Raw genomic sequence first — 12,500 nt, 5'->3', positions numbered from 1 at the left:
AAATGTCATTGACACAGGCCATCAGGAATTATTTAACATGACTTTTAAATAGATAATGGGCTACTCTAGCTTTAGTTCAAGGACCCAACTACCCGCAGGAATCTAAATCCTCAGATAAGACTGATATTTATCCATATAAAACTTTATTTTGTATTAGTTCCTTTATTTACAAACAGAGCCCAGTTTAAGAAGAGTTCAATTGAGTACTGTGTTTCATAATTATAGTTTGAGAGATACTATTTCTCCTCATTCAGAAATTGTCTGACACGGACCTTCCCCTGGTGCAGGATGGTATAATAGTGCCTTTACTAAAATCATTTTAAGGGTTGTTCTCGGTCCTTGTGTATATATCCTCATATATATCCTCACCAGATTAATAGAAACATTTGCTAATTTGTTTTTTTTTTCTTTTCTAATAACTGATCTCTTCTTCCTTTATTTCCTATTATTGCCTATTACCTTCTGTTACTTCCATCAGATGAACAGTGTAATATTGTTTGGAAGGTTGAATTTCAAGTCCGTAGCCCCTTTGGTGGGTTTGTTCCTTATGAATGTGGTTCATTTTCTGAATAATAATAATAATAATAATAATAATAATAATAATAATAATAATAATAATAATAATAATAATAATAATAATAATAATAATCTGACTTTTGCTTTAAAGTCTCTCCTTTTCCTTGAGATAGAAATCTGTACAAACTCCATCCAAGAAAAAAAATCATTGTTCTTGTAGGACTAAAATCATATCATCGCTTGCTGTCATTCTTCGAAGCAACATCCAGTCTTCAGAATGATTAATATTCAGAAGATGAACCTTATTCGTATGGAACAAGGCCACCACCACAGGGGCCACTGACTTGAAATTCAATCTTCCAAAGAATATTACAGTGTTCATTTGAAAGAAGTGACAGAAGGTAATAAGAAATACAGAAAGAAGAGATTAGCTATTAGAAAATAAAAAAAAATAAATAATAAATAAATGAAAAATGGAAGTGAATCATTAAAATAGAAGGAGAATTGTTTGAGGGTAATAATGCGTTGCGTCTTCGCATTAACTTTTGAAGTTCCAATTGCACAACATCCTCGAAAATAGGAGTAAAGAATTTCTGGGAAAATATACTAAATGATGGAGCTAGAGTAAATAAAGTGAATAAAAGTGAATAATATAATTGGGAAAAGTCAATAGTCAACATTCTAGCTATACACACTTACAAATATCCCCGGAAGAGAAATCTCATTTTTCACACTAAAAGATCAACCTTGTTTTTACTCTTGGCCTGAATGCCTAGAGAGAGAGAGAGAGAGAGAGAGAGAGAGAGAGAGAGAGAGAGAGAGAGAGAGAGAGAGATCACTTATCCTTAACAATGCAAAATGAAAAACAAATATCCAGAGGCCCTTATATTCCCTTGTTTCGGAAAGCTTTTGGCCCAGCGCTGTTGTAGCTCTCTCTCTCTCTCTCTCTCTCTCTCTCTCTCTCTCTCTCTCTCTCTCTCTCTCTCTCTCTCTCTCCGGGTGAGGCAAAAGTCGTAAACTTGGGTTTACTTGCTCAAGGAAAACACTCGCTTTCGTTGGTCCCATTGTTTTCTAGTGTTGGACAGAAGAAGAAGAAGAAGAAGAAGAAGAAGAAGAAGCAGGAGGAGACGAAGAAGGAGAAGAAGAAGAAAGAAGAAGAAGAAGAAGAAGAAGAAGAAGAAGAAGAAGAAGCAGGGGAAGAAGAAGAAGAAGAAGAAGAAGAAGAAGAAGAAGAAGAAGAAGAAGCAGGGGAAGAAGAAGAAGAAGAAGAAGAAGAAGAAGAAGAAGAAGAAGAAGAAGAAGAAGGAGACTAAAAGAAGAAGAAGAAGAAGAAGAAGAAGAAGAAGAAGCAGGAGGAGACTAAAAAGAAGAAGAAGAAGAAGAAGAAGAAGAAGAAGAAGAAGAAGCAGGAGGAGACGAAGAAGGAGAAGAAGAAGAAGAAGAAGAAGAAGAAGAAGCAGGGGAAGAAGAAGAAGAAGAAGAAGAAGAAGAAGAAGAAGAAGAAGAAGAAGAAGCAGGAGTAGACTAAAAAGAAGAAGAAGAAGAAGAATAAGGGGGAGACGAAAAAGAAGAAGAAGAAGGAGAAGATGAAGAAGCGTATATCTTCTATTATTCCTCTTCAAGTGTTTATTTTGCCTCTGGAGAGCCGCTTGGAAAACTTGCTAATGAAAAATTAGTTTAATTTTGTTGGTGCTCGTCGTTTTCCACTTCCCCTTGCCCCCCTTTTTTCATTCCTTTATTCAGATGCAAAGGAATCGTGTTAAACCTCTGCTTTCCAACCGGTAGACTCCTTTGCTCTGTACTTTTTACCTAATTTTGGAGATTCCCTTAAGTGCGCTTTCTTTTTATTTTAATAAGTTGCATTTTTATCTGGTTATTCATTAATTTGTTTATTTATTTTTTTTATATGTGATCTCTTCTTTCTGTACCTCCTATTATTCTTTGAAAGCTTGAATTTCAAGTCAGTGGCCCCTATGGTGGTGGGCTTGTTCCATATGGATAGAGTTCATATTCTGAATAATAATGATAATAATTGATTATTGATATGTTAATTTTTTTTTTATTTTTTAATAAGTGGTCTCTTTTTTTGAATCTCCCATTACCTTCTGTTATTTCTTTCTAATGAACTCGATAATTTCTTTGGAAGCTTGAATTTCAAGTCAGTGGCCCCTGTGGTAGCCTTGTTATATTTTTTTTATTGATTTGTTAATTTATTTTTTCTTTTTTAATCAGTGATCTCTTCTTTCTGTATCTCCCATTACCTTCTGTTACTTCTTTCTAATGAAAACCATAATGTTCGAATTTCAAGTCAATGGTCCCTGTGGTGGGCTTGTTCCATATGAATAGGGTTCATTATCTAAATAATAATAATAACAATAAGTTGTAAGTATTCTACTTTGGTACCAAAGCTATGTTCCTATTCCTTCCTTCATATAGTATTTTAATCGTTCATAAATACAAGGTAGAGAAGGAACATATGAATATTTTGGACTTCACTTTTTTTTTCTTACTCTCTGAGTTTATATTTATGTTTATTTCTAAAGGAAACGTCTGGAAAATACTGGGCAGTTTGTAAGGAACAAAGGGGTGACTTTAAGATCTCGAGAAGTTATATATTTTCTTTAGTGCCACCATCTCCGTATATAATGTTTCATCCGTTCTTCTCTTCCCATTCTCGTTCACAAGTGCAGCTTCAGTTTCATGACTCGTCTTCTGTTTCCTGTGTCTGTTTAGTTTCAGTATTGGAAAGGATAAATTGATAAAATATCAGTGCCAAAAGATTAAAAATGGCAGAATTTTGACTGTGTATTCTTGCCAATCGAAAATGTTTGGTTTGATTATGGCACAAGTTTTCTATTGTCGAATTTGGAATGGAATATAAAATTTAGGCCAAAGGCCAAGCGCTGGGACCTATGATGAGGTCATTCAGTGCTGAAAAGGACATCAAAAGTAAAAAGATTCTGAAGGTGCAACAGGAGGAAAACCTCGCAGCTGCACAACGAAACAGTTGTTAGGAGAGGGTTGATGAAAGTGATATGGAAGAAAGAGAACATGGACGGAGGTACAGTCAAAGGAATGAAAAGGGTTGCAGCTAGAAGAAGCCTAAGGAAGAGACGCTGCAAAGAGCCTTGAGTACCGAGTAACACCTACAGTGCGACGTGACGGACAGACAACCTGTTCTATAGGGTCATGTGTATAAAAGTAACTTCACGTCTCTGAGACCCGATTGGCCAGCAGATGTTGTTAACGTGATCACGTGATCAAGCTGGATCCAAGATTTTGAGCGTTCGTTAGGGCGAATGGGCTCTCCTCGCCCGGGGAACAATACGCACAGATCAGGTTACAGCAGATAGGACACTCCTGCTGTAAACAATGATAATTGCTCTGGTGCTGTGTGTGTGAGCATTGTTCGTAATTTTGTATTGTCTGCTTGTTCCGTTGTTGTTTGTATGTATTACACCGTAGGTGGATTTTCCTGAAATAACTATAGGGTGTATCTTACAACACCAACTTTACCATTGTTGTAATATGGAAGTATGTATGTATATGTAACTATATATATATATATATATATATATATATATATATATATATAATTTATATATATATGTTTTATATATATATATATATATCTATATATATATATATATATACAGTATATATATAAACATATGTATGTATATATAAATATATATATATATATATATATATATATATATATATATATATATATATATATATATATATATACATACATACATACATACATACATACATACATATATACACACACATATAGCTGAATAAAAAGATAATCTGATATCTTCGTAACTGACTGAGGCAAGAGAGAGAGAGAGAGAGAGAGAGAGAGAGAGAGAGAGAGAGAGAGAGAGGTCGAAATTTTGAAACCGAAAAAAAACAAACCCAAATTGATGTTTATCTGTTCTTATATATATAATTATATATATGTTATTTTTTTTTATTTCTGTATATTTTCGTATTCTTTTATTTATATAGTTTCATTAATTCTTTATTTTATAAAGAGTATGTTGATTTAAAAATTTAGAGGCCTTTGTAACCCAAGGACGTCTAGGCTTGTACTTATAACAAGTGGATGCTCTCTCTCTCTCTCTCTCTCTCTCTCTCTCTCTCTCTCAGACATGCTTTATACTTTTTTTCAAATAAGCACCGCAGTTTCAAGTAGACTACTGCACTTTTATTAAGTGTAGGTGGAGAAGGCTGATAGGAAACTGCGACCCCATTTAGGAACGGGCAAAGATGAAAGTAAAGAAGAAGAAGAATAAGACAAAGAAGAAGAATATACAGTCTTAGGCTCACTCTCCACAGTTTGTTACATTTTGGTGAAGACAGTTTTTAATTTTCTGTAAATAAAAAATATTGTGCCGGCTTTGTCTGTCCGTCTGCACTTTGTTCTGTCCCCACTTTTTTCAGTCCGCCTTCAGATCTTAAAACTACTGAGGCTAGAGGGCTGCAAATTGGTATGTTGATCATTCACCCTCCAGTTATCAAATATACCAAATTGCAGCCCTCTAGCCTTTGTAGTTTTTATTTTATTTAAGGCTAAAATTAGCCATAATCGTGCTTCTGGCAGCGATATAGGATAGGCCACCACCGGGCCGTAGTTAAAGTGTCATGGGCCGCGGGTCATACAGCATTATACCGAGACCACCGAAAGATAGGTCTATTTTCGGTGGCCTTGATTATAAGCTGTAGCGGTCGTACAGAAAACTCGATTGCGCCGAAGAATCTTCGGCGCATGTTTTACTTGTTTGCTGTTATACTGAATGCATATGGCGCCATTCCATAACTCAGAACCCGGGTATTATAATTATTTTGTGCAACATTGCAGTTTGCAAGTGCCAGTGCTGTTTAGACTTCCGTGTACCCAGTGATAACCAGCTATTTGCACGTACGTGTAACAAGAGACAAGTGGCTATTCGCACGAATATATGTGAAGTGGGAAGGTATATATGTGCTTTGTACCAGTCAATACAAACGTATATTTTCAAGTAATTTGGGGAGTGAAATATGAAACACGCCACCACGTACGGAATCAATGTTCCTGAGAAGCACATTGCTCGGCTTCTGACATTACCTGAAGTTATTTTAGCCTCAGGTCGACGCACACAGGAAGAATAATGTATATGCATATTGTATGTATGTGCTGTACGTATGTATGAATGTATATGTACATATATTTTTATATAAACATATAAATACTGTATATATATACATACATACATACAACGCCGCTATTATAATATGGAAGTAAGAGTGATATATATTATATACACACACACACACACACACACATATATATATATATATATATATATATATATATATATATATATATATAAATATATATATCTAATGAAAAAGATAATCTTCGTAGCTGACTGAGGAAACTGGGAGAGAGAGAGAGAGAGAGAGAGAGAGAGAGAGAGAGAGAGAGAGAGAGAGAGAGAGAGAGAGAATCTAGATAAAAGATAAGGGCAGCGTCAATTAACAAATAATAATGTCTTCGTGTAATTCAATCCTACCAATTAGGGGCATTCAAAAGATGGAAAACAGCCCAAGAAAAGAATGTTTTAGTTATTTACGCTTTAAGAGACATTGATACAATACACGATTCCTGACTATTATTATTCTCAGTACTTATAACTACCGACGATACTCATGATTGAAGTTAATGAGCGCCATCTGTTGGAAGAAACTGATAGCCACGAGAGCCCAGTGGTATTCATGTCACTTCGTATGTCAAGTGAGCACATTTGAGTACATCTGAGTACATGTGGAGAGGCCAGTGTTACTCACGTGCACTGTGAGTCGTATGTGAAGTTGAGTACATTTGGAGAGGGCATTGGTACTCATGTACACAGGTAGTCACTTCGTATGTGAAGTGAGTACATCTGAGTACATTTGGAGAGGGCATTGATACTCATGTACACTGTTAGTCACTTCGTATGTGAAGTGAGTACATTTGGAGAGGCCAGTGGTACTCATGTACATTGTTAGTCAATTCGTATGTGAAGTGAGTACATTTGAGTACATCTGAGTACAATTGGAGAGGTCAATCGTATTCAAGTACACTGTTAGCCACTTTGTATGTGAAGTTGAGTACATTTGAGTGCATCTGAGTACATTTAGAGAGGCCAGTGGCACTCATGTACATTGTTAGTCACTTCATACGTGAACTTAAGTACATTTGAGTACGTCTGAGTTCTTGTGAAGAGGCCAGTGGTACTCATGTACACTGTTAGGCACTTCATACGTGAACCTGAGTACATTAGAGTACATCTGATTACACTTGACCTAGTGGATACATATACTTGGATACAAATGGGTTATATAATACATATAATTAGATACATTTGACCTATTTATCAATTTTGATGCATAGTGTCCACTGGAACAGTTTCTTCAGTGGTGGCATTAGATACACTGGGTACATTTTGTTCATTTGGCACATTTGGGGTATTTTGTTCATTGAGTACAGTTCCTACATGGGTACGTTCTGTTCAGTGGTACATTTGGTATGTTTTGTTCATTGAGTAAATTTGTCTTATGGGTACAGTTTGTTCACAGGTACAATTGGAATATTTTGTTCATTGAGTGCATTTGTACTCAATAAGCAAAATATACCAAATATACTAGTGAACAAAATGTACACATAGTTGAATGTCTGTAGTGAACAAAATATATAAATATTACCACTGAATTATATATAAATGTACCACTGAACAAAATATTGCTCAGTGGTACATTTGGTATATTTTGGTCATTGAGCACATTTGCCACGCGTACATTTTGTTCAGTGGTACATTTGGTATATTTTGTTCATTGAGTACATTTTGCTCATTGGTACATTTGGTATATTTTGTTCATTGAGTACATTTGCCACTGTGCATTGTGTTCAGTGGTGCATTTGGTATATTTTGTTTACTGAGTACATTTGTCACATGGGTACATTTTGTTCAGTGGTACATTTGGTATATTTTGTTCATAGAGTACATTTGCCACGCGTACATTTTGTTCAGTGGTACATTTGGTATATTTTGTTCATTGAGTAAATTCGTCACATGTGTGCATTTTGTTCACTAGTATATTTGGTATATTTTGCTTATTGAGTACATTTGGTATATGTATACATTTGTACATTTGTTATCTTTTGTTCATTGAGTACATTTCGATCTTATTAATCTTCATATTGGGAGATTATCAGTTCCAAAGGTTCCCCATTTTATGTTTTCTATATTTACTTTTAAATCCAAAAAAGTAATATTATGAATCATTGAGCTTTGGTAACATCATACAAACTTCATGATGAACAGAAAGTTGACTGGATATACTTTTCATCAACGCTGTATTTCATTTCTCATTCATTTCCGATTGAATATGGAGAGTTGAATATTGTGAATAGACCCGAGCAGAAAATAGTCTCCCTCCTCAAAGCATTCAGGAAAAGTTCGAGCCTACAAAGTTTTGTTATTTCAAAATATAGAAAGGTTCCGAGTAACATTTATAAGGAGAATGCTCATGCTCTCTCTCTCTCTCTCTCTCTCTCTCTCTCTCTCTCTCTCTCTCTCCTTCGGTATTATGTGTTATGATAGACCAATATGGTTTCAATATTCTCTCTCTCTCTCTCTCTCTCTCTCTTTGTTTATAATGTCAGATAGAGACAAGACGATACTAACCCTCTCTCTCTCTCTCTCTCTCTCTCTGTGTGTGTGTTCCGACATTCTGTGTAATGTTAGACCAATATTCTCTCTCTCTCTCTCTCTCTCTCTCTCTCTGTATATAATGTCAGATAGAGACAAGACGATACTAACTCTCTCTCTCTCTCTCTCTCTCTCTCTCTCTCTCTCTCTCATCTTTAATGTGATGTAATCTGTGTCGCCACAGGCATTAATGGTCTTGTTTGTTGATCGATTACTCTTGGGTTTATGCATTCACCTTTCATTCCTTCAAAAGAAAAAATGAGTAAGAAATTGAGTAAGAAGTAGAAAGAGTAATGAAAAAATTACCCGCTAGAAGTCGGAAAAGAGTAAATGAGTGAGAAATAGAAAAATAAAAAATTACCAGTAAGAAGTCGGAAAAGAGTAAATGAGTAAAGAATATTGTAGTAAGAATGAAAAAAAAATTACCACCCACAAGTCGGGAAAGAGTAAATGAGTAAGAAGTAAAAGAGTGAAAAATAAAATTACCAGTTAGAAGAAATTTGAATAATGATCAGAAAAAGGAAGAAAGGCATTTTCCAGGAGTCATTACGAATAACTTATCGAGTGTCTTCGGCAGCGCCCTCTTAAATTATCTTTTTGAAAGGGAAAGTTCCTCCATTGTGAATTTAAATTATACCGGGTTCCAACTGCATTAGTTTTGGCGAACACATTACACAGTGTCATGAAATGCACACCTCAGCTGGTGCACTGTAGACATTACTTAGTAAGGTTCTTTGCGGTGTCCCTTCCTTAGGCCGGGTACTTTTTTACCTTAAAAAATCGAAAAAATCTCGCTTTATTTTTTTCCTTTCCAAACCAATAGAAAAACATTTTTTCCCTTTCAAAAAATAGAAAAAAATCTGGCTTTATTTTTTTCACTTCCAAAAAAGTAGAAAAATCTCATATTATTTTTTTTCACTTCCAAAAAATTGAAAAAACATCTCATTATTTTTTTTACTTCCAAAAATTAAAAAAAAATAACATTTTTTTCACTTCCCAAAAAAAGTAGAAAAAATCTCACATTTTTTTCACTTCCCAAACAGTAGATCAAACATCTTGCTTGATTTCCCTCCCCCCCCAAAAAAAAAAAAAAAAATTTTCCCTTGCCAGAAAAATAGACAAAATCACAATATTTTTTCCCTTACCCTAAAAAAACTCATAATTTTTCCCCTTAAAAAATCAACATTTTTTAAAAAAAAAATCAAAATTTTTTTCCCTTTAAAAAATCTCAATTTTTTTTTTTCTCTTCCCAAAAAAAACAGGTATGGAAGAGAGTCGCCAAGAGGAAGCGAAGGCAGAGAGGAGGAAGAAGACTCAGCAGCAAGAAGAACAAGAGCAAGAGGAACAGAAGAAGAGGAAGATTAGCGGGGGTGGGGGTGTGGGGGGGAAGCCTGACCCCAAGAGGATCACGTGGGGTAGACCCCAGACCGACAGGGCATATTTCCACCCAGATACCCAAAAGAACATCACTGTTATTGTTGGGCAGAAGGCCATGTTGCCTTGCACCGTCTTCAACATTGAGCAGGAGGATGTAAGTTTAAATGTTGTTGTGGTTTCCACTGTTTTTTGTTGTTTGGACGTTGTTTTACCGCTGTTGTTATTCTTGTTGATGTGGATTCTGATTTTCTTTTTGCGATTTCCTTTGTTGTTGCTGCTTTGAGTTTCCTGTTTTTTTTTTATTGCCAATGTTGTTTTGGCAGTTGTTTTACCGCTGTTGTTTTTATTGCTGCTTTGAGTTTCCTGGTGTATTTATGGTGGGTGAGAGTTTCATGTTGCTTTTTCTGTGATTTTCGTGGTTTTTTCTTTGTTGTTTTTGGAAGTTGTTTTACCTATTTTGTCATTGATGTTGATGTGCATTCCATTTCTGTTGTTTTATTTTTGTTATTTCAATTTTCTTTTGTGGTTTTACCGCTTTTCTTGTTGTTGTTGATGTGTGAACAGGAGGATGTGAGTGGCCTGTTGTTGTTTTTTGTTATTATTTTTTATTTTTTGGCCGTTGTGATACCTCTATTCATGTTGTTTTTGTGGATTCTGTTTTTTGGTGATTTCTATTGATGATGTTGCTTATTATACCGTTGTTTTACCGCTGTTGTTGTATTTGATGTTAGTTCCATAGCCAGTTATCTTTCCCTGATGATAATTTTCCATCACTATTCTCTTTACATTAATTTCAAATCCATTTTTGTTGTTTTTGGTATTGTTTTGCTCTAGTTGTTTTGTTGTTGTTTTAAATGAGGTTTATTTTGTGAATTTCAAAAAGCAACTCTTAAGTTCCTAACGCCTCTTCCCATTTTCTTTAAATCCCATTTTCTCTTATGCAGAGAAAGAAATTGGAAGATATAGAAAACGAACTGTTCAGACAATGACGTATTCATTTCTCATCTGGCCTTTTTATGCTAATTTTGGGAGTTGGGCTGCGTTTCTTATATTCTGGATACCTGAATCATCTCTCTCTCTCTCTCTCTCCAACAATAAGGTTTTATCCTAGCTTGAAACGCCCTATTGAAAGAAGGCAAATTAAATTGTCATTGTAAACTAAGGAGTTCTCTCTCTCTCTCTCTCTCTCTCTCTCTCTCTCTCTCTCTCTCTCTCTCTCTCTCTCTCTTCTATAACATGGTTTTTCCCTTGCTTGAAAGATTTTAAATTAAATTGTCATTATGAAATATTGAGTTTCTCTCTCTCTCTCTCTCTCTCTCTCTCTCTCTCTCTCTCTCTCTCTCTCTCTCTCTCTCTCTCTCTCACTTTGGTTGTATGTAAAAACAAAATGGTCTTAGTATGGTAGATCTATCTTTCATTCTCTCTGTACTTGTTGTTCAGTTGGGACCAAATAATTAATAACTATACTCTCTCTTTCTCTCGTGTGAAACTTAAGGGTCTTGCAGCTTCCCGAAAAATACTTAAACTTCAAAGCGATCTTTTCTTTCCCGTAGGTGTCCTGGATAAGACAAAGAGATCTCCACATTCTAACAGTGGGCATATTTACGTATACATCCGATGACCGATTTAAGGTGAGTCTGTGTTGCTTCGTTTAGAAATGTTTATGTTTACAAACACACACACACGTGTGTGTGTATATATATATATATATATATATATATATATATATATATATATATATATATATATATATATATATATATATATGTATGTGAGTGGGTATGTATAATATATATATGTATTGTGTTTATATATATATATATATATATATATATATATATATATATATATATATATATGCCCATATATACTTACACGTATGGGTGTGTACCATTAAAAATGTGAATTTACCATTATTTCCTTTAACTGGTGTCCATACATGTTCTATTGCAATAAGCTAACCTTATCTCAGGTGACTTAATTTAATAATTAGACCTAATTACTTATTAAGCATAATATTTCCCTTCACAGTATTGACAGTCAACTACATAATTCAGAGTTACTGTGATAAAAAAATATAAAACCAGTAATTAAATTTCTGAGTGAACCATTATCGTGAGATTATTCCCATATCAAAGTTAATACGTAATAATTCTTCTTCTTGCATTTAATCAAAGGGAATTCTGAAACCTTGTTATTGTCTGAAGTAGCTACTGTGGGGGAAAGCTCCCTTTGGTAATTACAAGTCCCTCTTCTTCTTCTTCTTTCTTCTTCTTCTTCTTCTTCTTCTTCTTCTTCTTCTTCTTCTTTGAGGTTAATGGGTAACGTTGCATCACGAGGTACTTTGAAGATAATGGGGGGGATAAATTCAATTATGAAATATTTGTAAGACGATATGAATATCAGGGCTTAAATATCCCTTATTGCAGTTGAGCTGAATAATAGTTGAGCTGAATAACCATAATGACGTTAAGAGCTAATATAATGTAATACAATAATAATATAATATAAAATAATAGTGTTAGGCAGTACTATTAGTAATGAATAATAAGAAGTAATACAGGAATAATAATGATTTACAAGAGGTGAGAAATAATGACCATTAAAATAATTTTAAAGTCTCCAACGACATGGTGGTTACAACTTATACTTTTTAATAATGACGAGAATCATTTATACGCGTGTTAATTAGGACAAGAATCATTTATAATTTTCCCAATTATAATAAGAATCACTTATACCTTTTTTAATAACGACAAGAATCATTTATAATTGTGTTAATTGGGACAAGAGTCATTTATAATTTTCCTAATAATATAAGAATCACTTATAACTTTTTTAGTATGACAAGAATCATTTATAACT

The 12,500-nt window shown here is 34.3% G+C and overlaps 1 protein-coding gene across 4 annotated transcripts in view; it reads left to right on the top strand.

Moving 5' to 3' along the window:
- Positions 1 to 12,500, top strand: part of LOC136851381 (neurotrimin-like) — a 177,496-nt gene that overhangs the window by 128,799 nt on the left and 36,197 nt on the right. For all 4 annotated transcript variants that reach the window (XM_067125454.1, XM_067125455.1, XM_067125453.1 and 1 more), the window contains exons 2-3: positions 9,521 to 9,789; positions 11,189 to 11,266. In XM_067125454.1, coding sequence (XP_066981555.1) covers positions 9,523 to 9,789; positions 11,189 to 11,266 — 345 coding nt within the window. In that variant the 5' untranslated portion in view covers positions 9,521 to 9,522. The remainder of the gene's footprint in view (positions 1 to 9,520; positions 9,790 to 11,188; positions 11,267 to 12,500) is intronic.

This window comes from Macrobrachium rosenbergii, chromosome 23, assembly GCF_040412425.1.
Source record: "Macrobrachium rosenbergii isolate ZJJX-2024 chromosome 23, ASM4041242v1, whole genome shotgun sequence".
In the NCBI taxonomy this organism is placed as follows: Eukaryota; Metazoa; Arthropoda; class Malacostraca; order Decapoda; family Palaemonidae; genus Macrobrachium; species Macrobrachium rosenbergii.
Note: the sequence above shows the minus strand (reverse complement) of the source record. Positions and strands in the feature narration are given on the sequence as shown.